The sequence below is a fragment of the Halichoerus grypus genome, chromosome 4 (assembly GCF_964656455.1).
Source record: "Halichoerus grypus chromosome 4, mHalGry1.hap1.1, whole genome shotgun sequence".
NCBI classification, from domain to species: Eukaryota; Metazoa; Chordata; class Mammalia; order Carnivora; family Phocidae; genus Halichoerus; species Halichoerus grypus.
Window position 1 is genome coordinate 75,134,455 of NC_135715.1, and position 24,630 is coordinate 75,159,084.

The 24,630-nt window shown below is 36.7% G+C and overlaps 1 protein-coding gene across 2 annotated transcripts in view; it reads left to right on the forward strand.

Moving 5' to 3' along the window:
- Positions 1 to 4,027: 4,027 nt before the first annotated feature.
- The window catches only part of MTMR6 (myotubularin related protein 6), a 35,171-nt gene continuing 14,568 nt past the window's right edge, over positions 4,028 to 24,630 (forward strand). For both annotated transcript variants that reach the window (XM_036117247.2, XM_078070553.1), the window contains exons 1-6: positions 4,028 to 4,211; positions 13,740 to 13,856; positions 17,591 to 17,753; positions 18,989 to 19,146; positions 19,943 to 20,071; positions 22,887 to 23,021. In XM_036117247.2, coding sequence (XP_035973140.1) covers positions 4,188 to 4,211; positions 13,740 to 13,856; positions 17,591 to 17,753; positions 18,989 to 19,146; positions 19,943 to 20,071; positions 22,887 to 23,021 — 726 coding nt within the window. In that variant the 5' untranslated portion in view covers positions 4,028 to 4,187. The remainder of the gene's footprint in view (positions 4,212 to 13,739; positions 13,857 to 17,590; positions 17,754 to 18,988; positions 19,147 to 19,942; positions 20,072 to 22,886; positions 23,022 to 24,630) is intronic.

A 24,630-nucleotide genomic window follows, 5' to 3' on the forward strand; every position in this document is an offset into this window, starting at 1 on the left:
ATTTTCTTTTAGTTATTTCTGGTTTTCTAATTCTTCTTATTTGTCTAATCTATTAAACCCATCCAATGAGCTTTCCATTCCAATTTTTGTATTACATTTGTAGAAGTTACATTTGGTTCTTCTTCATATTTGCTATATCATTCAAAAATCATTTTCCCATATACTGCAGACATTTTAAATATCTTTCATTTATTTAAACACAACAGCTGTTTTATAAACAAAGCCTGATAATTATAAAATCTTTTATTGCCATTATGTTGTAACTGCCAATGATCTCTTGAGAATTGTTTCCTTACGTACTAGTTATTTTTTTATCGTGATGAATTATTTTCCTTTGAAAACTAATTGTGAGAATTATTTGAAACCTATTGTAGAGGGATAGTCCAACCAAAAAGGATTTGTATTTGCTGTAATAAGATTCCTAGGCACTACTAATTCCAAACACTTTCAACTATATTCATAGCTTGACATTTGGGGGAAGTTTTTTAGGTGGTAAGAATCTAGGCTGTAAATCCATCTATTAAATTTTTTGTGGTTGTAATATATCCAAGACAGGCAATTTCTCAATATCAATGCAAATTTTCTGACGTATTCTAGGGGTTGGGTTGGTTGTGTTTCCATACAGCTCTGGCTTTATGTGGGAAGAGTACCTCATTAGACTCCCCCCTGGAGTGGGCCCTAGATTTTAACTTCTGAATTTCATGTCCTGTAAGAAATGGAAATTGTCCTCTTGCCACAATTTCACTATCCTGCTTACCTCTGTGGGTATACACTTTCCCTTATAGTTTGCACTTGTACATTCTCACTAACTTGTCAGTTACCTGGTGCTTTACAGAACTTGATTTCTACTTTGTTATTTTAGGTTTTTTTTTAAGGCAGGGTCATTTCCTAGCCTATTATATTATCATAAATGGAACTTCTATATGGATTTTGAAAAACAAATCAGTGTAGAATAGCTGTTAAGAAAACAGACTCTAGAGTCAGACTGTCTGGCTTTATATCGTGGATCTAGGCTTTATCTTCTCTGCGATATTGGGCAAGATACTTAACTTCATTGTATTCCACTTTCCTCATCTTTAAACTGAGGGAAGGAATAGTATTTTCCTCACAACACAGGTGATGTATTTGGTATAATTTCTGCCTCCTGATAATCACTTATTACCTCTCTGTGAAAATTGGTGATAGAGAAAAAAGTGAGAAATGACAAGAGAAAAGAGCGGGAGAGGATAACCTGGTATGTGAAGGCAAACTGTAGGGGAACAGGAAGTGGGAAAAATGACAAAAATGTGGGAGAAACAGTATACAAAGAGGTTTTATTTAAAAAGTCTTGATGTATATATTTTTTTTTTTAAAGATTGATGTATGTTATTCAATACAATTCACCCTATTTTGCTTTCTCAAAATATCTTCAGTAAGGACCTACATTAGTTTTCAGTGTGTGTTTTTTAAAGCAGGATTTGTGTTTCTTTTGGGTGTGATACTGTACCAAGACTGCTGTCTAGGTGGCTCGATCTTATTCTTATTTCATATATACCTACAGGAGTAAGAAATTTCATCACAAAGACTGCTGTGTTAAATAAGCGCTTGCTTTGCCAATCTGTCTGAAGCAGAGCAGGCTTTAAAAAAAAAAAAAATCCCAAACCAAAACGAACCAACACCAAGACAAGTTGAATTAAATAAGTGAATGAAATGCTGGCAAATTTTTAATTAGAAAAGAAAACTTAAGATGTTAGGCCTTTGTAGCACCAAACACAGCAAAGAAGTGATGTAAAAATGATGACGATGTTTTACAAAGAGCATTTTCTAGTTACAATAAGTGAAACTGTTTAGTACAGAAGCCCTGGGAAACATAAAGCAGGGTTTCTCCACCTCTTCACAGGTGACTTGTCGGTCTGGTAATTCTTCACTGGAAGGTGGGTGTCTGGTGCGCTGTAGGATGTTCAGCAGAAGAGCTAGCCTCTGCCACTGGATGCCAGTAGCACTCTCCACGTGTGCACCCAGCTGTGACCACCAAAAATATCTCTAGATATTGCCAAATACCCTCGGAGGGGCAAAATCACTTCAGACTGAGAACCACTGAAATAGAGGAATTACAAAAAATCATCCACAATCCTCCCACCTAGAAACGTAAATTTTTTGTTTATATAAATAAAAATTACAAAACAGAGTCACATTGATCTTATTCTATAGCCAGCTTATTTTTCACTTGGTAAACAGCATCAACATTTTTGTTATATAATATTCCTCTGCCGCATAATTTTTTTGGTAGTGCAAGTACTTTATAACAAAATAATCCTGATTCCTCCTTCCTCCCTCTCATCCCTTGTATCATTGCTGTCCTTCCCTTCATTTCACGTATAAACACATACACAAACACACATGCACACGTGTGTGCACACATACATAATCAGATATATTATTGCTATTATTATTTTGAACAAAATGCTTTTTATTAGATCAATAAAGAATAAGGAAATGTTTTTATTTTACTTTCACTTATTCCTTCTCCAATACTCTTTGCATAGATCCAATTTTCTGATCTATATCATTTTCCTTCCCTCTAAAGGACTTCTTTTAACATTTTTTTCCCAAGGCAGCTCTACTGGCAACAAATTTGCTCAATTTTTGTTTATCTGAGAAAGGCTTTATTTCACTTTACTCTTTTCTTGCTTGTGCAGCCTCATCACATCTGAAGAGAAGTCAAATGTGATTGTTATCTTTGCTCTTCTATTGGTAGACTGTTTTTCCCCTCTGGCTTTTTCAGAATTTTTTCTTTATCTTTGACTTTGTATAGTTTGCGAATGATATGCAGTTTTTCTGACATCTATGCTGCTTGGTGTTCTCTGAGCTTACTGGGTCTGACTTTTGGTGTATGACATTAATTTGAGGGAATATCTCAGAACTTATTGTTCCAAATACTTGCTTATGTTCCTTTTTTTCTTCAGATATTCATTACATGTGTGTGTTACACCTTTTGTAGATGTCCAGCAGTTCTTGGATATTCTGCTCTGGTTTTGTTTTTGTTTTGTTTTGTTTTTCAGGCTTTGTTTCCTTTATTTTTCAGCTTTGGAGGTTTCTGTTAAGATATTTCAAGCTCTCTGTGGATAGAGATCTCTTTCCTTAGCCATGCCCAGACTATTAATAACCCCACCAGAGGCATTCTTCATTTCTTTTGCAGTGTTTTTTTAATCTCTAGCATTTCTCTTCAGTTCTTTCTTAGGATTCCCATCTCTCTGTTTACATTGTCCATCTGTTCTAGCATGTTGTCTCCTTTATCCGGATAAATTAGAGCCTTTAGTATATTAATCCGAATTGTTTTAAATTTTCAATCTGATAATTCCAACATCCCTGTCCTATCCAAGTCTTGGTTTTGGTGCTAGCTCTGTGTCTTCACATGTTTTCTGCCCTTCAGTATGCCTTGTAAGTTTTCCTGGATTGTTGGACATAATGTACTTGGTACAAGAAACTGCCCAGTACTGGCGCCCGGTAAGGCTGCTGCTTGTGGGTTTCTATTCCCTTAACATTGTGTATTTTGCCTGCCCCTCTCTCTAATTCTGGGGGTAGCGGTTTTCCCTGTGACCTCAGGTCTCTTGCAGATCAAGGAAATTTGATGATTTTTCAGTTTGTTCAGCTTTTACTTGTTAGGATCTACTGCATATTATCATTATTATTATTATTATTATTTTGCCCATTGAACATTTATTTAAGATCTACTCCATGATTTTTAATGGAAAACTGGTGTGTATGGACATAGTACACTTTTACATAACTAATTGTGTAGTATTGGGAATTTTGATTGTTTCAAATAAGGCTACAGTAAATGTATCTGATGATCGATCCTTAGAATAGATTCTTGGAGGGGGGGTGTTGGTGGTGATGAGCCTCCACCAGCAGGCGGCGCTGTAGGACCTACGGCGGCCCGGGAAGAGCCAGACGCCGCTCTCCCTTGGAGGGCACTCTGCCCCGCCCGTCTTCTCCCCTCCGCGGCCGCGGGTTTGCGGAAGTGTTTCTAGGAGACGGCGCCCGCCGGCTGCGCCTGCGCGGTTGACGCTGCCAGGGGGCGGGCTGACTGGCCGCGGCGCTGGCCCGCTAGTAGTTCCTGCTGGGCCTGGGTCGTTGGGCCTGCCCGGGTTCTCTCGCTCCATGATACGCCTGTGAGTCACGTTGCCGGCGGACGTCTCCTCGGGATGGAGCACATCCGTACGACCAAGGTAGTCGGACGCGGAGAATTGTTAGCCGCTAGCCATGGTCTGACCCGGCAGAGGTGGGGGCCGACGGTAACTCGGCTGGGCCGACCAGGGCTGAGGACCGGCCGCGCGGGGGCCTGCCCGGGCCTAGTCTGGGAGGGCAGGGGCAGTTCGGGCCAGGGTGGGTGCGGAGGCCTCCTGTACCTATGGGAGTGGGAGTCCCGCTTTCAGCCCTTGGTGTTGGGGTGTGGATGATTTGGGCTGCTGGGGGTTGAGTCCCATGAAATTGGTCGCCGCCCTCTCAGCGCTACACTTTCTTGGGCAAAATTGGGGCTGCTTTAGCTTCAGCTGCTTTCAGGCATTCGCCTCCCTAAGGACCGGAAAACGGGTGGGTCCTCAAATCATCATTGCAATATTGTGTAAGCTTTTCCTTGTTCACGTTGAATTGTCCCGTGTCACAGATTCTTGATGCAAGTTTTGGAGGCGCTGAGATCAGCACTCTGCCCCACCTCACTTTGTTGTCTCTGTCTCCATCCAGTCATTTAGGTTTGGTACTCCGTCTCTGTGCTTCAAAACTTCATTGTCTTTAGTGTCAATAGTCAGTTTAACAGAGGAGTTACGGAGAAGGAAAACATGTCATCCCATATTTTAAAGTGTCTGATGGAATTCTTTTTCAGTTGATCTTATTAAATCCCATGCTTAATTTTTGCACGCGAAAGGCATTTATTTTTAGGAACGAACAAATATTCTTATAATTCCATTACAAATGTTGAAAATGAAGGCAATGGCATCAAAATATTACCAAGTTACGTTACCAAGAATTAAGTTCATCTTCAACCTTGGGCGGGAGAAAACATAAATCAAGACAAGAAGAATTGAATAACATAATTTTAAGATCGCCTGGAGCCTAACAAAATTAGGAAGAGGACCCACTGTCAATCTTGACTCCTCTGTTTTCCTACATCGCTCCATTGCCGCGCATCCTAAAGTTACCGTTCATTTAGAAAAAATAGCGACATACGTTATCTTCATTTGTTCCATGGAGAATTTGAGGTCTATGTCATTAAAATTTTTCACGAACCTTTTTAAGGTGTTACGGATTTTGTTAGAGCCTGTTTATAACATTGCACGTACTATAATATTTGAAGATGCTAAAACCTAACCCCTTTTTAAAAATCTTTTTTTTTTTCTTAAGGGAAGAATGGTAAAGTAACTGTATAATTCAGGTTGCTGGCTCTTAAAGTTTGAAAATAGAAGGGTGGTTAAGTAAATAACCAAACTAGTAGAGAACGCAGAGATGGAAAAGAGGACTAGAGCATGCGTCAGCTCAGGTTCTTGTCCTGGTTCCAGGGTGCCAAGTGTGTATTATATAGTGGTTTTTCACAGTGGGCCTATCCTGATGGTTTAGTAAGGTCCTTTTGTGACTTTTTAAGGAGCAGAAGCTTTCTGAATAATTTTCTATTAAAATTACTTTTCAAGTTGTGCTCTTTTATTACTTTGAGTTATTCTTCTAGCAGAGGACCACCAGTACTCTGAAATAATCGTAAGTGGCTATAGGTAGACTGCAATTAAACTCATACTTACTAGGTCCCAGTTGTGTGCCAGGTACAGGACAGATACTGGCTGTAGAGCCGGGAGCACGATAGACATGGACCTCACTGTACATTCTGACAATTGTGTGAACTATAATATTTTCTTAAATTATGACTTATTCTTAAAAAGATTGTTGTGAACATCGCCTATTGCATTATTATACTACTTTGCATAACCTTCACTTGGACATGGTTAATTTACTGCAAAAATGATTGTATTTCAAAACTAAAAATGAATTGCTTTAAGTTTACTTAGCTGTTTTGAACTATGCAGTTTAGTCACCGATCAAGAATTGACTGTAGAGTAGTTCTATGTAACTATTTATTCTATGTGGAGACAGCTGTATTTGAGAAGTAATAATTACCAATTCTTGAGCAACTCTGTCAGTGTAGCCAACTGTGCAATATTACTTTACACTATTTACAGTTTCACAAGTATGCTAATTTATACACAGTTGTCACTAATTTTTTTTTTTTAAGATTTTATTTATTTATTTTGACAGAGAGTTGTCACTAATTTCTTAAATAACCCTGCCAGTTGGGTACATTATCAGCATTTGCAGATGAGAAGGAAATAGGCTTGGAGAGTTGAAGTAATCTGCCCAGTTATCTCATGAGGGGTGGAGTTAAGATTTAAACCAAAGTTTGTCGTAGTTTTTTTCATTACTTCTCTAGTTTTAATCTGATTGTTAAAATGTATTAATATTCAGAAATGAATCCTAATGAATTCTAAGAGCTTTTTTCCTCTAAACCTCTTCTTGACATAAGTAAATAATATTTATGTGGTATTATTTTTGTATTGTTTATGGTCATTGTTTTTTTTTTATTATTGTTTACAAACCAGAGATTTATCAGGTAAAGTATTTTAGCTGAGTACTGATTAAATGGCTTTATAGTTATAAAATTCAGGAACAGATATACCATCCTGTTTTGGTCACATTTGGTTTACTTACTGCATAGCATCACTAAAGATGTCAAGTCTAGTCTGAATTTGAATTTCTGAAAGACTATTTCCAAGCTCTGCCTATCACTTTGAGCTCTAATTTCGCCATAATGAGATAGTCTTGCCAAGAAACAATGGGAAATATGCAGAGACAGTTCTTTATGCAGTCTTTCTCCTTTCCCTGCCAGGCTCCAGTGCTTTGGCTGACATCATCTGTTGATGTCGAATGATGTTGTGCTGTTTGTGAATGGAACTTTACAGAATGTAATGGAAGAATGTTTTCCTAAACTATATATGGAAGACTGCTTTCCACAGTTTGTTAAGGGATGGAATGTCCCAAGAAAATCTGACCCCATTAGGGCTCAAGTTGAATTATACCAAAAGTAATGCCTAGTTTGTTCTTAGCTTGCTACCCATTTTTGTCATTAGAATGTGTGATCATAGGTGTATGTACACAAATATGTGTAATCAGTTACAAAGAGGGAAAGAGATGCAAACTAAGAATGACTAAAAATAAGAACCAATAGATTGTGGGGAGCACCTGAATGCTTTTCCTCACATAAAGGCTATTTTGACTCACTAATACTATTCTATTATACAGGTGAGAAAACTGAAATTTGCAGAAATTAAATAACTTGTCCTGACTCAAACAGCTAGTTCTAATAAGGAAGAGGTGGAGCTGAGAACTTGAATCCAGGTCTTTCTGATACTAGTCCTGTTCTCTTAACCATAGCACTCCTCTGCCTCACAGAGTAATTGTCTAATCAAGAGATATGAGGGGCACCTGGGTGGCTCAGTTAGTTAAGTGCCTTCGGCTCAAGTCATAATCTCAGGGTCCAGGATCGAGCCCCACATCAAGCTCCCTGCTCAGTGGGGAGTCTGCTTCTCCCTCTCCCTCTGCCCACCCCCACTTGTGCACCCAGACACGCTCCCTTCTCCCTCTCTCTCTCAAGTAAATAAATAAAATCTTTTAAAAATAAATAAATTAATTAATTAATTAATAGATTTGAATAGTGAGGTAGGTCAGTGTGAGTAGGACTGGAAGGAAGGTAGGGGATGGAGGAGAGGAACTTAGGTGGTAGGATTTTGTCTAGTAGGTAGCCTATTATGAGGGTGTAGGGTTGGGGAAAGGTATGGTCCAGAAGAATAGATTTGGGAGTTGTCAGTGTTTAGGTAATCATTGATGTTTTCTTTTATGGATGAGTTTATGCAAGGAGTACATGTGTAGAGGCTCTTTGGAGAAGAGTGTGAAGGTTAGAGCCCTGGGAATACTTACAAAGGGGCAAGCGGAGGAAGAAGAGTCAGAGAAAGAGTATTAGGGATATAATGGGAAGAGGTGAATCACAAGAAGGGAAGTCTTCCCTATTCTAATTTCCTTCTTTGCTCCCTCTTCCTCTGCTCTCTCCTCTTAGGGCCTGGTACTGTTCTATGTACTGGGGAAATGGTGGTTCCCAGACAAAAGTCCCTGCCATTCCAAAACTTATTTTCTAGTTGGGGGAGACACAACAGTAAACAAAGTTAATAAGCCAAATAATAATATAGTAGATGGTAGTAAATGCTATGGAGAGTGCCAGGGTGAGAATGGGGGAGGACAGTTGTAAATAGGGTAGTTAGGGAAGTTCTTACAGAGATAGTGACAGTTGAGTACAGACTGAAAGTGGTCAGGGAGCAAGCCATCTTCATAGGGGCAGGGGTTGGGGAGGGGTGGCTGGAAGAGTCCCAGCAGAGGGAACGGCAAGGGCGAAAGCCCTATGTTGGGCATGCCTGGTTAGTAAAAATCAGCAAGAAGACCAGTGTGGCTAGATCAGAGTGAGTGAAGGAGAGAGCACAGTAGGAAATTAAAAGTTGGGGACAGCAGCAAGGCTTGAAGGCTAATGTGAAATCTTTGCTTTTACTTAGTGAGACAGGAAGCCATTCATAGAAAGTCACCTGTATTCAGTGCTGCAGAAACGCAAAGTAAGAGAGGACTGAAAAGTGTGCTTGGATTTATGATCTATTTTGTTTGGTGATTTATGCAGCCAGACGCTGTTGTAGGAACTTGGGATACACGAACAAAGAAAAATGAAAACCTCTGTCCTTTTGAGGGTTACTTCCACTTCGCAAAGGCAACTTGATGCTCTTTTTTTTTTTTTTTAAAGATGTCAGTGCTGTGGAGTGGGGAATAATGATACTAAGAGTCACGAATGGGTGCCTGGCTATAGGGGCAGCTCACAACAAGTCAGAGAAGCCATGACAGTGTGTTTTCTACTTCGGTAGCCCTGTCATGTAGTTGTAAAGTAAAACTGTTGGCTACAGAACATTGATTGAAGATGGCCATTGGTCCTTTCTTGTCCCAGAGACCACTTGGTGTCCGAATTTTCTGGATGTAATACTGTGTATTTGTGATATCCTCTGTTTTTTCATTTCCAGCTTTGTAATCAGCTGAAATTTGAACTTCCTGTTTAGAGTACCTTTTAGTGCAGGCCCAAAATTGGCAACAATTCAACTAAATGGCCCATCAACGTAATGTGTTGGCATTTCCCATCCTTACCATAATGACTACACCCTCCAATTCTCTTCTTCCTACTCTGTTTCTTCTTTCTTTCTGTTCCCAAAACTTTGTTCTTCTTCCCCATTCTCTTTTTGCCTGTGATAATACCTATAATTAAAGGGTCCTAACACTATTTCCGTAGTGTCTCAGTGCTAGTGACCTGGAAGTCGTGATTGCTTCCTAAATACTTGACTTAAAACATTTCCAGGAAAGCATTGGGAAAAATCTGTAGCAATATCTGTAAAGTACTTTCAGTTCCTTGGTGAAAAGGGGAAATATGAGGCAGCAGTTGGTGCTTAGAAGTTGGCTAAGTCTCTGGTTTGAAATTTGTATGCTGATAATTTTAGCAAAGAAAAAGTTCTGCTTTCTTTTGTTTTTTACATTTATCTTAGGATTTGCAGCTAAGAATAGAATAATCAGTAAACTCAGAACCTAAAGTTTTTCCAGAACCTAAAGTACTAAATAAATGTTTTGGAATAATGTTCAGATTAATTTTATTATCGGTAATATCCATATAGCGATTGCCATATTGAAGCAGTCATGTAATGATTTTTCTATTATATTTTCTTGATTTGAATATAATTTTCCATTTACTAAAGTAATAAATAATCCTGAATTTATTAAAGTCCTATATAGTCTCTTTTCTCTCAGATTTACATTTCCTTTTGTACCTTATTTTAGTGAATGGCAACCAGTCTGACAAGCTTAACATCTTCAAGAAGCCTCTCTTTCTCCTTCCTTCTCACATCCGTTTTGTCATCTCAAGATGGGCTTCCTCTTTATCCTGTCTATTGCAACTTAATCTGGGCCTTTATCATATCTCTCCAGGCACCCTTAGATTACTTCGTTAGCCTTTTACCTGGTTACCCACCTCCTGTCTCTTCTCTACTCAACATTTTCTCCACACTGCCATTGGAAAGATCTTCTTAAAAACCATATCTAGTCATGGCTACTGTGCTTAATATCCTCTGTATCCTTTTATCTGCCACACAGATGCTCTACCTTAACAGGTGTTTCTTTTTCATCAAATATTATTGTCTCTCCCCTTTTGTGTTCTCTCTCTTCTGAGAATTCTGTATTTTCTGTTATAGTTAAGAAAATTTTGTTCAGCTTTGCTTTCAATATTATATTAGGAAAACAGTTTTTTCCAGCTGTAGGACACATTAAAATATTGAATTTGCTTTTAAAGTCCATGTGCCTCCTCCTTCCTTTCTCCATTTGAATTTGAACATTAGTTTAAGACAGAGGACTGTCAGGGCTCAACTTACCTCATCAGCTTACTAACTTACTAACAGTACTCATTTTTGCAGACATCTGAGCACTTTATTGCTTACTGTTTGTCAAGCAAACTTGGGGTCAAGTACCTACATTTATTATCCAGCCTTACTACAGCCCTCAAGGGAGAGATTGTTGTCCTTATTTTATAGATAAAGAAAATGAGACCCAGACAATTTGGCCTTTAGTTGGTGGCCAGTAAATTTCGGTGGAGTGAATCAGTAAACTCTCTTTCCCGAAAATGTCTATTTATGTGGATGTTCTTCAAAGATGTGTGTGTATGTGTGTGGGGGGGTGGGGTTTGCATATACCCATAATGCAGTTGTATATTTTAAAGGACCATAGTTGTAAGAAGCTCTTTTAAAAAGTGGAAGGACTACACAAGCTGGAGCCTTAAATATTTGGGAGAAGAGCATAAAGATAGAGAAGGAACCTAGCCTAATGTGAGTTAAGAGCAAGAGGGATTAATTTGGAGTTGCATAAAAATGACCTGGTGAGCTTCTTAAAGTACAGATCTTTGGGGGCACCTACATAGCTCAGTTGGTTAAGCATCTGATCCCGGGGTCCCTGCTCAGTGAGGAGTCTGCTTCTGCCTCTGCCCCTACCCCCGTGCACACTCTCTCTCTCTCTCTAATAAATAAAAAACCTTTAAGAAAAATACAGATTTTTGGTCTCTGTCTCCTGAGATGGCTGCGTGAAGTTGAGTGGGGCTTAGGATTTGTATTTATGCAGAATTTTGGAGATGATTCAGATGAACAGCTAGGCTTTGGGACTTGAATGTAGGTAATCAGAATTAAAGATCTAATAAATGGAATTTCAGGTAATTTTGGATTTAGAGATTAGGGGGAATCAAGAAATAGGCTTGGAGTGTTAGGAAGAGTATTTTTAACTTGAATTTCCAATCTTGGTAGACAACAAGCTCGAAAGAACTATGTAGTGTTATGCAGCTCTAGAGGAAGAGTGACTTTGTCTTAATTGGGTGAGTTGTATAATAAAGTTAGATTTTATTTATTTAAGGAAGAAATGGTCCTAAACAATGAAATAAATGATGATCTCCAAGAGAAGTTTTCATACAGGTTTATAAGAAGGAAGTTTTCCTATTATCTTAAAGGACAATGTGTATAATGATTTTTATATGTTTTTATATGTCAAATCAACTGTCAGACCTGAGCTGTATAAATTAGATCATCTCTCTAAGTTTCCAGAAGAAAGTGTTAAAATTCAATTTATTGCCTCCCCATACAAATAAAATTTTGTATCAAAAACAGGTATTTTAATTTTACATTTAAATTTTAATTTATTTGAACAGCTGCTGTTATAAGTAAAAAAAAAAAAACACTCTGGAATTAAATTTCTTTGGGAGGAGCTAATTAGCTTTTTACATGGTAGTTATTATTTTGGAAATCATAATTTCATAATGAGGGGCTTTTGCTTCTTCAATTTTAGTAAGGGAAAAGAAAATATATGTGGGGGGGAAGTACAGAATTAATGAGATAATTGTTAGCAATCTGGTTTGAAGACATACAAGTTAAAGAACTATCTACAAACTGCTGTTATAGCTGTGGATTAAAAATTTTAAGTTGGTAGTGGTTGTTTTACTCTTTTTCTCCTCCCCAAAAGAATGGACAGCAATAAATAACTGTGTTTTCAAAACAGTAGTCTCTTACACAGTCCTGGCCAACTTTAACCTAGCTCTCCAGTGGCAGCCTTGTGTGTGTGTGTGTGCGCGCGCGCGCACGCACACACACTATTAATAAAGAAGTACTATGTACCTCACTGTCTCAGCCACTAGAGGACATAGAAACAACATGCGATATAATCTGTGATAGGGAATTCAGAGCCAGGAGGAACTAACTACAAAGCTGAGACATTAAGTAAGTCAATTAATTTTCTGAGAAGGGTTCCAATTAGGAGACAGAGCATCAAGTGAGCCCCGAAGAATGCTTAGCACTTAGCTAAGCAGAAGAGACTATGTTAGGAAGGAAGAACAGTATGAGTAAAAGCACAGAGCTGACCACAAAACATTGTCTTGGGTGGAGTGGTGAGGAGAATATAGAGATTAAGTTGGACTTTGCAGCCATTTAAGTGTTTCTTGATTTAATTTTTCTGGTAGTTTACCTCCATGATGCTAGATAATAACCTTATATATAAGAAACAACAGGTGTTGCTGAGGTTGTGGAGAAAGGGGAACCCTCTTGCACTGTTAGTAGGAATGTAAACTGGTGCAGCCACTCTGGAGAACAGTATGGAGGTTCCTCAGAAAGTTAAAAATAGAACTACCCTATGATCCAGCAATTGCACTACTAGCTATTTACCCACAGGATACAAAAATATAGATTCGAAGGGGTGCATGCACCTCAGTGTTTACAGCAACATTATCAACAAAGCCAAACTATGGAGAGAGCCCAAATGTCCATAAAGTGATGAATGGATAAAGAAGATGTGTGTGTATATATATATATACACACACATACACACACACACAGTGGAATAATACTCAGCCATCAAAAGAAATTTTGCCAATTGCGACGAGGTGGATGGAGCTAGAGGGTATTATACTAAGTGAAATAAGTCAGTCAGAGAAAGAAATACATATGATCTCACTCATATGTGGAATTTAAGAAAGAAAACAGATGAACATATGGGAAGGGGGAAAAGAAAAATAGGAGGGAAATAAACCATAAGAGACTCTTAATGATAGAGAACAAACTCAGGGTTGATGGAGGGAGTTGGTGGGGGATGGGCTAGATAGGTGGTGGATACTTAAGGGGGTACTTGTTGTGATGAGCACTGGGTGTTGTATGTAAGTGATGAATCACTGAATTCTACTCCAGACACCAATATTGCACTGTATGTTAACTAAATAATATTTAAATTAAAAAATATGTGGACTCTTGAATATGAAAACTGTTTATACCATGTGCCTCCTTCCTGTTCCCCTTAATATTTGTGTTATTTTTTTACAGAGTACCTTTATTGGTTGTATTTCTAACTCTAAACAGTACCTGTGTAACTTGTGGTTTACATATTCCCCAAGATATGTGAAATTTAATGTTCAACATTAAATAAACTCATGTTTTTGAATAGAAAGAAGAAAAGCTTTGAAAATGGTACATTAAAAAAAAAAAAGAACATGGTACATTTAAATCCTAGGATAACAAAGAATTTGTATTACCTTTGAAATGAGAAATAACTTCTTTTTCTTTTTTTAGGTTGAGCAAGTGAAATTACTTGACCGATTCAGTACCAGCAACAAGTCACTAACAGGAACGCTTTATCTTACGGCCACACATCTATTATTTATAGACTCTCATCAGAAAGAAACCTGGGTAAGAAGGGCATCTTCTATACTGCTTACCATACTTAAGTAATGGACTTGGCCTTTTGCTGTATTTCATTTTGATCATGTACAAAAAATTTAATCATTAGTTACCTGTTTCAACAAAAAATTTTTCAAAGTCACCTGATCACTTCTACCCTCCCTCCTAATAAAACATGGATACCATGTAGAATGTGGAACTCTTTTATAAGATACAGCAAGACTCTTTTTATCTGCATTAATAATTATAGAATACCTACTTGTTCCTTTTAATTTTTAAAAATGTAAGTAATATATGTACATGTTTAATATTTAATATTAAGTTCACATGGCATAGTCCACAGTATTTTTTTTAAGATTTTATTTATTTATTTGAGAGAGAGAATGAGAGGGCACCTCATCCATGGTATTTTTGTACAAAATTACAATTACAGTGTTTTTTAATTGATTGATTGTAGATCAAATAATACAGTAATGGATATTTTATATATATTACTTCCTGTATATATGCCAAAGTTTCTCAGAGGTATCTGCCTGGGAGTAAAATTACTGGATCTTATAATAAAAATAAGTGCATATTTTCCTTCACTAAATATGGCCCCTTTCCAAAACAGTTGTCTCAAAATATTCTCAGTAGAAGGTGATACATTGTCCACCATTGTCGGCAACATTGATATTGTTAGCTTTAAAATTTTTGCCTCTCCAGTGGATGTGCAATTGTGATTTTAATTTGCTGATTATAAGGAAATTGTCCTTTCAGATATTTTGGCCTTTAGATTTCCTTTTCTTTTTCTCTTGGGCTATTTGTCCTTTTATTGGCTTTATAAGAGTCTGGTTTTTAATGTTTTGTCAGGTATGTGTGTTGTAAATAACTTCTCCCAGTGTGTGGCTTGTCTTGTGTGTATATACATCTTTGAATTAAAGTTTAAAATTTTAGTGTATTAGATTTTTCATTTTTTTCTTTTATGGTTTATGCTGTATTCTGACTTAAGGGATTCTTAAAGGCATAAAGATTATCCTGTATTTTTTTCTAAAAGCTTACATTTTATATTTCAAGTATAAGTTGTTAACACATACGGGAAATATTTTCTTGGATGATATAACTTAGGGATTCATTTTTGTTTTTATTCTTTTCAAATGGATACTGGCGCCATTTATTGACAGTTTCGATGCGTTAATGTGTAGTACCAACTCTGTCATAAATAAAGTGAGGGTTTGCTTTTGACCTCGCTATTCTGTTCTTTTGATATATTGATTCCACTGTGTAATAGCATACTGCTTTATTGACTCTAGCTTTTTAATAGTCTCTCTTTTTTTTTTTTTTAAAGATTTTTTTATTTATTTGACAGAGAGAGACACAGCAAGAGAGGGAACACAAGCAGGGAGAGTGGGAGAGGGAGAAGCAGGCTTCCTGCAGAGCAGGGAGCCCGATGCGGGGCTCGATCCCAGGACCCCGGGATCATGACCTGAGCCGAAGGCAGACGCTTAACCATCTGAGCCACCCAGGCGCCCCAATACAGTCTCTCTTTTATTGTACTCTCTTGATTTCCCCAGGAAGGCCATCGAGTTGATAGGTGATTGCAATAAGTAAGTCAAGATACTTACCTGAGATGTTGATCTTGGGGAGTTATATCCCTCGAGCACTAGAGCTCTTCCCCATCCAGTGTTGGCCCAGGAACTGTCGGGGGTTTTACCTAGCAGGACCTTGTTAAATCATTAGTCATGTTATCATCCACTCTGTCTACCCTGCCTTTGTCCGTCTGCCTTAATATCTTCTCAGTATGTTTTCCATCTCCTAGAGATAGACAGGGAAGTTTCCCATAGACCTCTTCTTGCATATGTTGGGAACGTAGTTTGGGGAGCAGTGAAAAAAGATCTATGTTATTCTTTCCTATTGTTGTTTTATCAGTATATTCCCATCTATCTCTCCTGAATGAAATCTGTTTAGTATACTCGATCCATAGAAATGAACATTTTAGATCTAGACGGGGACTTACTAACTTTACCTTTTTTCTCATTTTACAGATAATTCTTTTTTCAAGATCACATAATTAGTGGCAGAGCCAGGTCTCTTCAACATTTTCTTCTTGCAAATGATTTTGGGTCTTAATTAGAATCATAAAAGTGATACATTATAGTAGCTTATTGTCTCTTATTCTCTATTTAGATGTTACTATTAGATCATTTTGAGTAACTTGGCACAAGCCTGCTAATATAAATGTTACTAGTGCTAAATCTTAGCCATAAGTTGGGCCATGTGTAGCGTATACTAAATATCTGTGTTGTGTATACTTTCAATGTCTGTAGAACAAGCTCTTATTAATCTTTTTTAAGCTTTTCTTGATGATTTTATGCATTTAATCTTGCATGTGAACTTTAGAAGATACATATAATTAATATGATTAATATCAGCACTTAATATTATAATTACATAGTATATATGTATGATATAAATAATCATCCATCTCTTACCCTGCCACAGAAAAAGACAAAAAGCAGTTTGGAATTTTTTACTCAACTTATATCAAAGTTTTAGATTAATTTGGGATGAATTGATTTCTTTCCATGATTGAGTTTTTATCGTTCAGGAACCTGCCATGACTCTAAGATCTTTGATTTTCTAGAAGAACTTTCTATAAATATTTTAAATTCATAGGAATGGTATTGAGAAAAAGAAAACTTTTTTTTTTAGTAGCAAACAGAATATTAGAACTGGTATGAATGATAATCATATATTTAAAATGCCATCAAGTATTGAGTTTATAGTAGGACTTTCTATTCATTCATTCAATAAACATTGTGATGGAGGTATAAGCAATGATACTTGTATTGCTGGTTTGGTCAAGTTTTAAGTTTGGATTTATAAGATATGACATTTGAAACTTTTTTTTTTTTTTAATTTGAGGAGGGTCATTATAATGCTCCAGATACTGGAGATAGAATGGTGCTCAACTTAGCTGTAGTATTGCTCCTTACAAAGTTCTCAACATCTGGCTGGAGAAATAGACATTCACTATACAAGGAATTACTCATATTCTAAGTACTGTGAAGGAAAAGTATAGGCATAAGAAAATGGACAGGACCTAACTTACTTGGGAAAGGCCATGGGGGTTGTCAGGCTGTTCTTCCTGGTGATGTTTAAACAAAGGCCAGAAATAATACTAGGAGTTCCTAGGTGAAGAAGTAGATCTACAATTTCCCAGTTAGTAAGAGCAACTCAGTGTGTGTAGAGGAGGTTGGTGCATTTGAGGAGCCAAAAGAGGACTCTGTCATTCAAACTTGATGTGGGGAGGGACTTGAAATGAGTCTAAAGCCTACAGTCTGGGAAATGCCATGACATCACTTTTTTAAAAATCGCTTTTTAATGGTCACTCAGCTGCCTTGTAGAAAATGGACTAGAGGGGGTCAAGAGTAGATACGGAGACAGCTTTCCTAAAAGGCCACTTACAGTTACCTAGGTGAGAAACAATGGGAGCATTGCAGCTAGGGGAGTGACAGCGGACATGGAGAGAAGTAGGCAGGTTGCAGAGATATGTCAGAGATGCAGTTCTCGGGGTTTGATGATGTATTGAGTATGTGGAGTGATGGAGGAAGTATCAGCATAGTTCCGGCTTAGGCATTCAGTCACACATTTTGAGTACTTTGTTTGAAGAGGGCATTTCTAACATTTATGTATTCTGGAAGAGAATACGATATTTAGTGCTCTTTGATGATGATGATGATCACGTTTTTTCCATGCTGTAGATATTGCACCACCATATTGCCTTAGTAGAGAAACTAGCTTTGACTACTTCTGGATGCCCACTGGTGATTCAGTGCAAGAACTTCAGGATTGTGCATTTCATTGTTCCCAGAGAAAGAGATTGCCATGATATTTACAATTCTTTGCTACAGCTGTCAAAACAAGGTACTGTTTTTAGAGACCAAAGCTTACTTAATTTTGAGATGGATTATCTAAGATACTTAATATGCCATTGTTACTTTATACTTGAAGTTACTCTTAAGTTCTTGTGCACTCTATTCCAAAAAGTTTGACTTGGAAATAATTAGATGCTTCTGATTTGAATCGTAAGAATGGTTTCCAAAGAAGGGGTAAGAGTAAGGAAAAAGTTAAACATTTAGAGTACAGATTTTAAAAACCATAGATTTTTATTAATGTTTTTAAAATTTGTTGGTAGCCAACAGCACAGCTTTTTTTTTTTAAGTGGGTATCCACAACCAAGGGGAATAACTTGGAAATTGATTGCTGAATGAAAAGTTAAGGAAGGTCAGGCTCCTCTGGTGGCAGTGGGACCAATGAATTTAATTAACCAGAGTGGAGCATAAGGGAGATGACCAGAGAGAAAAGAGAGGGTGAATCCTACTTTACTAGAGGTGGGAGTGAGAGGGGTGTAGGCCAGAAAGAGGAATCCTGTCACTATGCCTTTGGGATCTGGAGGCTTTCTCCCCCCAACTTGACTTGAATTATATAGATCTCTCCAAGAGACAAGGCACACTGGTTAGTGAATGTTACTTTGTTGTTGAACACCTGGACTGCAGTGGTCTAGGAGCAGGGGTACACCCTTCTCTCCTAACACATGAAGCCTAAGCATTTATCCCATTGTCCCAAGTTAAGCCAGATCTTACAGTAAAGATGGTTCTGTCACTTTCGGGGGCTTAATATTATTCAGGAGTAGGTGCTCTCTGGAGCTCTCAGCAACCATTCCCAGTTTTGGTCAACACTGTCCTATAGGATTATATATGCAATTTCAAGTTCTGTATGCCACCTCTAGTTTTTTATCACAACATTAGTATTTCCATTTTATATCTCATTTGGGAAGTGTAGTGGGTAAGAAGTGTCTGTGTCTGTGTCATTAAAACTTTACTTTTAAGAAAAGGAAATACTACACTCTAGAGTATTAAATATAAAAGTTGTTTATTAGCTTTTGCTGATGATATATTGATATGTATGCCTTTAGATATGATCGTTTGAATTAAAGAACTGAGAAAATAAATTGAGTTCAAATATATTCAGATAAGAGTTATCTCTTTGAAAATTTTAAAGAAAAACTGGGAGGGATAAAGCTGAAAAATTACTGTTATTTGTAGAGTTTTAAGTCCTAGAAGTTGCGTCGTAACGTTTATGTATTTTGTATACTATAGCAAAATATGAAGATCTCTATGCATTCTCTTATAATCCCAAACAAAATGATTCGGAACGACTACAGGGTTGGCAGCTCATTGACCTTGCCGAGGAATATAAGAGGATGGGAGTGCCAAATTCAAACTGGCAGCTGTCTGATGCCAACCGAGAATACAAGGTAACTTTTTATTTACATTCCAGTTAACATACAGTGTGATATTAATTTCAGGTGTACAATATAGTGATTCAACACTTCCATACAGCACCCGGTGCTCATCACAACAAGTGCACTCCTTAATCCCCATCACCTGTTTCCCCCATCCCCACACCCACCTCCCTTCTGGTAACCATCAGTTTGTTGTTTATGGTTAAGAGTCTGTTTCTTAAAAAGAAGAAGAAGAATGTAGCAGGAGGGGAAGAATGAAGGGGGGGAAATCGGAGGGGGAGAAGAACCATGAGAGACGATGGACTCTGAAAAACAAACTGAGGGTTCTAGAGGGGAGGGGGGTGGGAGGATGGGTTAGCCTGGTGATGGGTATTGAGGAGGGCACGTTCTGCATGGAGCACTGGGTGTTATGCACAAACAATGAATCATGGAACACTATATCTAAAACTAATGATGTAATGTATGGGGATTAACATAACAATAAAAAAATTAAAAAAAAAGAGAGTCTGTTTCTTGGTTTGCCACCCTCTCTTTTTTTTTTTTACCCCCCTTTGCTCATTTGTTTTGTTTCTTAAATTCCACATATGAGTGAAATCACATGGTATTTGTCTTTCTCTGACTGACTTATTTCGACTTGGCAATTCTTTGGAGAAATTTAGAATTCATAGTAGCAAGTTGTCTGTATATTGCTATGTACTGTTCTTGCATTTAATAAGTTTTAAAGTTTTAAAGTTTTTTAAAGGTGATTTTTACCCTCATAGTTTTTGAACTGTGAGTAGAATGGTTATGTTTTATTTGATTTTTACAGATTTGTGAAACTTATCCCAGAGAACTTTATGTTCCCCGAATAGCAAGCAAACCAATAATTGTTGGTAGTTCCAAGTTCCGGAGCAAGGGAAGATTCCCAGTTCTTTCCTATTATCATCAAAATAAAGAGGTAACAAGAGATTTTCTTTTTTTATTTTACAAATGTGGTATAACCCCTTTTCAGGTTTAAGTATCCAAATGAACACTCATTTATACATAGGGAGGTCATTATTATAATGTTGCTGATAGAGAAGTGTCGGCTTTTCTCTTGATTACGTTTTTGAAATTTTAAAATTACCCTGACATATAGAAACTTTCATACTTGTCATCTTTCTTTCCTCCCACACCCTCCTTCAGTCTTTCTTTTCTTCTGGTAGGGACTTAAAAATAATGAGATTAGTGAACAGATAGGTTCTTCTTTCCTGTGGTTCTCTTTTGATACTGCTTATATTTAGGAAAACCCAATAGTTTTGACAAACCAACTATTGAGAAAAAGAAGAGAGCCAAGGGTATTTCAGGCTCTCAATTTTTATAGAAAGCTCTTCCAATCAGAAGGATTTTGCAATACGAAGAGGTGGAGGAGACATCTTTATACTGAGATGCTGTAATAGGGATTGCTCATTACAGCAAAATTTTCCTTTTGTAGCTTATAACAGTAGACCACAAGGTGCTATGTGTTAGATGCTTTATATGCATGAAGTCCCATGATAATTTTATAAGGTAGGCTCTGCTAATTACCTGTAACTTTCAACCTGTAAAGAGAGGGTAAATCACCTTTCCTATATCTAACAGCTAGCAAGTTGTGGAGTTCCATGCCAGTTCTGACTCCCACTGCTTTGTGACCTGATTTTTTCTCCTCAGGAAGCTTTTAGAATCTTTTCTCCCCAGTGTCCTGAAATTTCACAGTGAAGTGCCTTGGCATGTTTTTTAAAATTCTATCTGGGAACTCACTTTTGGGAAATTACTTCTCTATTTCTGTGGTAACTTCTTCTCTTCTGTTACTTTCCTTTGGACTTGTGTGTGTGTTACTTGGCAAGTGGGCTTCTCTAAACCTCCGTTTTTCTTAATTTTCTCTATTTTCCATTTCTTTCTAGTTTTTAGAAGATTTCCTCAACTTTGTTTCCAGTCCACCTCTTTATTTTTGCTATACCATTTTTAAAATCTAAGAACTCTTTCCTATTTTCTGAACTTTTTAGACACTTTTCTATTCTTGGCTGTGATGACTGGGTTCTCTGAAGACATTAAGGATTTTTTTTAAAAGAATTCTTTTGCTCCCCACATTAGTTGTCTGTTGCTCAGAGTTCCTTTTTTCTGTTTATTTTGTTTCTCATGTCTTTCAAATATCTGATTCAAAGAGTGAGGTACCACAGCTTGTTTAGAAGTTTGTGTGCATGAGCTATCTCTATCTTTGGATTATTTCTGTTGTTAATTTTCATCCCAATATGTGTGTTAGTTCTGTCCAGGATTCAAGTGTGCGAAGGCGGATGGGAGGATCTCACATTTTGTTTTGTAGGCTTTACTTCATCCTCTTGTTTTGGGGGGTACCCACCCACATCTCTGCATATTGTCCAGAGTCTTCAGGTTAATCCTTTTCATAGAATAAACTCTGCCTTCAGGCCGAGGGAAGAGCTGGGAGCCTTAATTAGCCCCTATATGGATATTCAACCAATTCTGTTTTCAGCTATACTCCAGCTCAGGCTTTCAGAGGTACCGAATCTTGAGCCTTTCTGGGATTTTGCTGCTCAAAATGCTCGCTTATTGTTGAGTCGTAACAATTTGGCAACTTTCTTTGTTCTGGTAAATTGGTCATTACTAGCTTGTACAATCTGCTTTCATTTCCTGAAATTTTATTAACATCTCTACTCTATTTTTCTCTCCTTTTCCATTCTCTTTGATCTTTTGATTTTATGCATTTTAGATGTCTTTACTAGAACTTTAGTTGGGTTTTAGAAAGGAGCCAGAGGTAAAAAGTAAAACTTTAAACAGAAATTCCTAATCATAATTAGGAATAACAAAGTCCTAGGGAGTTATGACTGGTTATAGCCTCTGTTTGACACACCCATGTTTGTATACACTGTTTATTGGAAAGCTGGGCTCCAAATAGATATTTGTGCCTAACTTAAATCAGAAAGTACGTCTGAAAAGAATTTTATAAAGCAATTCTCATTTTCTTCTATTTTATTAAATTCACATGGTTTTATTTTGTGTGTGAATTTAAAATGTGAATTTATGTATACTTTTTTTTCCTTAATGATACTATGGTTGGAATGATTGGGTAGAGTTAAGTTGGAGTTGGTATGGATGAGATTGGAGATAAAATATATGGGTCTAAATCTTCTAATCTTTTTTTAAGACTTTAAACAAAAGTAAATATCTAATCCACCATTCACTATTTCTTACAGATATTTTTACCCTCTTAGATTTATATTTTAACTCAAATTTGAATTGAAGTTCATTTTTCCCATTTTATGTCTCATTTTATATTGCTGATTTCTGGAGATCTGAAAGCTTTTGGAATATAAGAGCTCAGATGTTCCTATTTTTAAAAATCCTGTTCTATCTTTATTGATTAATCCCTTACTTGAACTTGAATTGAAAGTATCTTGTAATCTAGAGCATAGCGTGCAAGTATCTTAGTAGGTTACATGATAGAGAATTGACCAAGTGTTGCTTCTTAGGACTTAAGATTTTTTCATCAAACTACGTAAGGAGGCATTTCACTTTTTCAGAAGAGAATATTAGGAAAACTTATGTAACATCAAGATATTCACATAGTGTTTAATTCAAATAGGATTTCAAGGTTAATGTCTTCTAATTATCCTGCCAACTTTTAAACAGATTACATGTTTGATTTTAACTTTTGTTTTTCTTTTAAGCATTTTTTTTTAAAGAAATATTTTAGACATCTTTGGATAATCTGTTGTTTTCTGTCCTTTTAAAATTAGGCTGCCATTTGTCGATGTAGTCAACCACTATCAGGATTCAGTGCCAGGTGCCTGGAGGATGAACATTTGCTTCAAGCCATTAGTAAAGCCAATCCAGTCAATCGCTATATGTATGTCATGGATACCAGGCCCAAAGTATGTGTCTTGAATCTAGTACAGTCTGTTAGTTTAATTATCTTTGTTACTTTAATTAATGAGAGTTGTTCAATTTGCCCATATTTAACCTATCTGAATCCCAGTTTTAAATTAACTGAGGCTAATGATACTGAGGAAAGCAATCTTTTAAAGGATACCAACTTAAGAGACCTGTTTCCCAGATGGTGATTTCTTATTTCTGATTTATATATAAATTTAGAAAAACAAATTTTTATATTGGGAACTCTTGATGGTGTGGAAGTCTTACATTATTGTGAAGAAATGTTAAATAGTGTATGTGTTTGAAAAATTAGAAAATCTTATTAATTTTTTTGGTAGACTTTTTTTGGTAGACTTTTTAATTGTCAAAACACTGTGTATTAAAATAATGGGCCTTAATTTGAAATATTCAAGAAAATAAGGAAAATAGTAAGTTAGGAAACATTGAACTAGAGAATTATAAATAGTGAACTGGTACATATATACAATGGAATATAACTCAGCCATCAGAAAGGATGAATACCCACCATTTGCATCGACATGGATGGAACCGGAGAGGATTATGCTAAGTGAAGTAAGTCAAGCAGAGAAAAAACAATTATCATATGATTTCACTCATACGTGGAACATAAGCAATAATGTGGAGGACCATAGGGGAAGGAAGGAAAATCTGAAGGGGGAGAAATCAGAGAGGGAGATGAACCATGAGAGACTATGGACTACGGGAAACAAACTGAGGGTTTCAGAGGGAAGGAGGGTGAGAGGAGGGGTAATTGGGTAATGGGCATTAAGGAGGGCAAGTGTTGTGATGAACACTGGGTGTTCTATGGAACTAATGAATTATTGAACACTACATCAAAAACTAATTATGTACTTATACAGTGGCTAACTGAACATAATAAAAAAAATCATTCTATAAATACTAGTTGGAGTAGAGAAAGTATATCATTTTATCCTCACTACATATTTGTTATACAATAAAAAGAGATCATTTTCACCAATTCAAAACAAAAAACAAAACCACACTGGATTTTGAAGACACAGTGCAAAAAACACTAAAATATTCTATAATATTTTAATATTGATTACATGGCTGAAATGGTAATATTTTTTCTATATGGAGTTAAATAAAATATATTACTAAAATTAAAAAAAAAATAAATAGTGAACAGGACATAGTTGTTCTATTGGGCATCTGTAATGTTAGGTTCAGTTTTTATCATTGAGACAAATGTCAGAATCCCTTTTTCTTTCTATAAACACAGTTAAGCAACTAATTCATATAGGATCCTGAAACTAAAGTAATTAAAATCCTCAATGGTAATAGCTAACGTTACTTTTAATTTTTATTATAGCATCGAATGCAGAGCTGGTGGGCTACACAAAAGGACATTGGCAGAATTATAGTGAGGATTTCTTCAAAAATCTGGAATGATGAGAAAATAAGAGAAAGCGATGAGAAAAAGCGAGTGAGCGATATAGAGCACAATTTTAGGCAGCTTTGTTGAAAGGAATGGTAGCTGTTTTAGAAGTTATTCTCATCATTATGCATTCTCACAAAAGATAATGGAGGAAACAGAAGATGAGATTAATATGAGTAAATTAAGAA